The sequence below is a fragment of the Amphibalanus amphitrite genome, unplaced genomic scaffold (genome assembly GCF_019059575.1).
Source record: "Amphibalanus amphitrite isolate SeventyFive unplaced genomic scaffold, NRLGWU_Aamphi_draft 000076F_arrow, whole genome shotgun sequence".
In the NCBI taxonomy this organism is placed as follows: Eukaryota; Metazoa; Arthropoda; class Thecostraca; order Balanomorpha; family Balanidae; genus Amphibalanus; species Amphibalanus amphitrite.
Window position 1 is genome coordinate 990,524 of NW_024881572.1, and position 4,287 is coordinate 994,810.

Here is a 4,287-nt window from a genome sequence, read left to right on the forward strand (position 1 = left end):
AATATCAAGATAAAATTGGCACATTTTATGGAATCAGCGAAATTCCTTTACATTTGTGAAGTAGCTTTTTGAGACATAACCTGCGCTAGAGTTGCACTAGAGCTCGTAAAAGCGTTCAGTGGTAAAAGGCCTTGGGTAATAAAAGATGGTAAAAGTGGTAAAAGTCTTTTTGACGTTTTTATCAAAGATAGGTACCGTGATATGATCTAGAGTTTCTGGTGGTTTCTTTTGGATTTAGACCTAACTGCTAAATTCAGATAGTTTTCAATCTTTCATTTACATTGAAAGTACCTAGTAGAAGATGAGGCTGACGCAAAGTCTTCTTTCGTCCGTGGGAAAGATGACAAAGCTCTACAGTAATTTACCAGAATCCTACATCAAAAGAGCAATGGAAAAGGTAAGATGAAGTCATGCCATAGCTTGGTTGCTAGAGTGTCTGGCTCCCATTGATGAGTGAGAGGCAGTCTCTCAATGAACCCTGGCAAGAGCATGGGTTTAAGTTGCTCAGGTGCACGAGGTACGAGGCTCCTGCCTATGTATCATTCATATAACTGTGTGTATGTATTTACAATCATGAGCAATCTACACATGGCATGGCAATTCCTGCATCTGGTAGATGGTCTTTAGTCAGTGGAATCTGCTACAGCCAGTTGAAGTCAGTTGAATGGAATGGTGTTCAGCTTTGTTTGGCTTATTACACTTAGGCACAAGAGTTTCTTGTTGATTGGCTGGTCTGATTAAATTTAATTAGCCTCAGTCAGGACCTTTGCAAGAATGCATGCTTATCACAATAAGGTTCAGTCATTTATTTGACATGCTTTCAACTTGCAATTTCAACTACACTTGCACTAGAACAAACAGCTCAGCCCTCTGTAGGGACTGGGATGCTGAGGCATCAGCCAGAGAATTGCCAGGGAGATTGGCAAACTGACCTGATAAGGTTAGGCACCTTCACTGGCCAAAACTGACCAAGGATGGCCCTCTGCACCACTTAGGATTCCTGACTAGCCATTGTGCGAACACCCTGGTCAGACCACAGTCCCTGGTTGGACCTTGCCTTTGGCACAATTTCAGGGTGCCTCAGGCACTCAGCAGATGGACCTTAACCATTTACTCTTGTGAGGGCGAGTGGTTGGCTCTGTTCTGTCTTTGATTTGCAGTCAGTTACATTGACTCCATGTCTGACCAGCATCACCCACACAAATCTTCTGTTTGAGATCTTTGCACTAAATCAGTGAATTTATGCAAATTCTCTTCTGTGCAACTTTTTGCCGACCAATCTATTTCCACTTGCTACACTACACGTAAACCTCATGACTTCATGACTCCCTTCATCCTGCGCAACTGTTATGCTGTTATCAGTCACCACTCACCTAGCTCAGTTAGTGGAGCATCGGACTCCCGGTAGTGAGGGCCCGGGATTGAGTCGCTCCGGCATCCGACATTTGAGACTCTTGCTGGGGATGGTCTGCAGTTGGTGGGAGCAGCCGCAGCCAGTTGAAGTCAGTTGAGTGGGACAGCCCGTGTGCGGCTTTGATGGGCACATTAAACTTTGGCATCTAAATTATCCTGTTACCCGGACTTGCGCCATCGGACGGTAGGAGTCTGGATCTGCGCAACAAGCACAGCTTAGCATGGGCTCCGGCTCTGTCAATCCGTCCATTCAAACATTCGAGCTAGATAAATAAAAAAGAGTCGTAGGCTACAGTCGACCTTTCAACTCTGGGCAGTGTTGATTCAATCTGAGTGCCGTGTTGCCAGGGCAAGGTGGGCTGGAAGACCCCGCGGGCGGTGCAGTACCAGCCGAAGGAGATTAAGAAGAAGCACTACCGGTTCACAATGAACCGTCCTTGGACGGACGAGTTCGCCCGCCAGAACCAGGTGTCCAGGAAGAAGGTGTACGTGAAGCCCATCCCGAAATGGAGCTACTTCCGCGGCGACATGGTAAGAGGGGATGAGCTGGAGTAACACGCTGGACACTTTTACCTTTAGTTTGTATATTGTTTACCCACCAGGTTAGTCCGGAATCATCTAACTATATCGTAAGATATAGGCGCCGTAAGATTTCATTTCTAATTCTGGAAGCCTGTGGAGTGTGGAGTGAAGTGAGAACATGGTTCCTGGTCGCCATCGGCAGGCGACACTTGTATATATTTGGCCGGTAATTAGTTCCACCGCTCTCCGCCAGGTGGAGGTGCTGGTCGGGAAGGACAAGGGCAAACAGGGCACCGTCAGCCAGGTGATCGAGGAGCGCAACTGGGTGGTGGTCGAGGGCCTCAACGCCCACTACCGACTGGTGGGTAAGACGGCCCAGTACCCGGGCACCATGATCGCCTCCGAGGCGCCGCTACTCGTCGACGACCAGGTGGCGCTGCTCGATCCCGCCGACAAGTGAGTGACTAGACGGGGGGGGGGGGGGGGGGCGAGGTATCACGTTACTCGTAATAAGTGTCTGCCGCGTCTGACCTGCCACCCCGTGTCCACGCAGAAACCACACTAATTTATCCGCCATTTCCGTTGTCGGACGTTAGTTTTATCCACCTTTCGTGTCGGCGGTAAACGCTTACTGCATTATGCAGTAACGACTTCACTGAATTTGTAATACGCAGTAACGCCCTGCCGTGTCTGCAGTAACGACCCCGGTCCTCAGTACCCCCCTCCCCCGCCGTGCGCTCATTAGCCATCCCTCTGCTCCGTCCCATCCTCTATCCCATCCCATCCCATCCCTCCATCCCTCAGTAACCGTCGATCTGTGCCCTTACCGTTCCCCCCGCTCCACAGCAACCGTCGATCTGTGTCCTAACCGTTCCCCCCGCTCCACAGTAACCGTCGATCTGTGTCCTAACCGTTCCCTCCGTGCCCACAGTAACAGTCGATCTGTGTCCTAACCGTCCCCCCGCTTCACAGTTAACCGTCGATCTGTGTCCTAACCATCCCCCCGCTCCACAGTAACCGTCGATCTGTGTCCTAACCGTTCCCTCCGCTCCCCAGTAACCGTCAATCTGTGTCCTAACCGTTCCCCCGCTCCACAGTAACCGTCGATCTGTGTCCTAACCGTTCCCTCCGTGCCCACAGTAACAGTCGATCTGTGTCCTAACCGTCCCCCCGCTTCACAGTTAACCGTCGATCTGTGTCCTAACCATCCCCCCGCTCCACAGTAACCGTCGATCTGTGTCCTAACCGTTCCCTCCGCTCCCCAGTAACCGTCAATCTGTGTCCTAACCGTTCCCCCGCTCCACAGTAACCGTCGATCTGTGTCCTAACCGTTCCCTCCGTGCCCACAGTAACAGTCGATCTGTGTCCTAACCGTTCCCTCCGTGCCCACAGTAACAGTCGATCTGTGTCCTAACCATTCCCCCCGCTCCACAGTAAGCCGTCGATCTGTGTCCTAACCGTTCCCCCCGCTCCACAGTAACCGTCGATCTGTGTCCTAACCGTTCCCCCCGCTCCACAGTAAGCCGTGCACTATCGAGTGGCGCTACAACGAGTCGGGGGAGCGGGTTCGCGTCTCCACCCGGTCCGGTCGCATCATCCCGACTCCCACCCAGGCCGAGGAGACCTACGACTACAAGACGGCGGCCACCTACCGCGAGAGTGAGCGAGATACCAAGGAGGACGACCTCACCATCATCTCCTTCAAACCCCAGCTGAGCACGTTCGAAATGGATGTGGCAGAGAGTATGGGCATTGAGCTGGGCCCCCCGCCGGCCGAAACACACTGGTATTAGTTGGTGGGCGATCAAGGACGCTCGGGTTTGTGTGTGTGCGTGTGAGGGTGCGGATGTGTGGGTGAGGAACTGGTCTCTGTTTGGGCGTGGGTGGTTGTAGTAGTTACTGCTCAGAGTTGGAATCATGTGAGCAATTTTGCCGTTATGATGATGTCTGTGTCACTGATGAATGCAATATAGTGTCGTCTATTTGTAATAAGTTCTTTTGCAATTACCTGGGTAGATAAGATAAACATACGCAAGCCGTTTGCAATATTGATACCAATAGCAATGGTATCGATAGTAAGCCGTCGAAAAGAAAAATTGTATCATTTTAAAGCATATTGTTTCTCTTCGTTGCATTGTTTCGGCGTTGCTTTCTGATTATTCGTTGCTTTTTCACAGGCCTCGTGTCTCGCAAACACGGATGGATGGATGGTTGGGCTTTCTCCGATAACACGAATGTTTGACGATATTGGCTCGAAGACATTTATTCCGGTTTCGAAGCGTCCCCTGTATGTATTTGGTCAGCGGTTTCGATTTGTGTCTTTGCATCCACCTCGTCTAAAACACCGTCTGG

The 4,287-nt window shown here is 50.8% G+C and overlaps 1 protein-coding gene across 1 annotated transcript; it reads left to right on the top strand.

The window, feature by feature from the left end:
• Positions 1 to 51: 51 nt before the first annotated feature.
• On the top strand, positions 52 to 3,924 carry LOC122379395 (probable 39S ribosomal protein L24, mitochondrial). The gene is made up of 4 exons (XM_043361568.1): positions 52 to 397; positions 1,762 to 1,944; positions 2,189 to 2,391; positions 3,455 to 3,924. Exons 1-4 carry the CDS (start codon positions 302 to 304, stop codon positions 3,726 to 3,728), a joined length of 756 nt encoding a protein of 251 aa, XP_043217503.1. The 5' UTR covers positions 52 to 301; the 3' UTR covers positions 3,729 to 3,924.
• Positions 3,925 to 4,287: the final 363 nt, after the last annotated feature.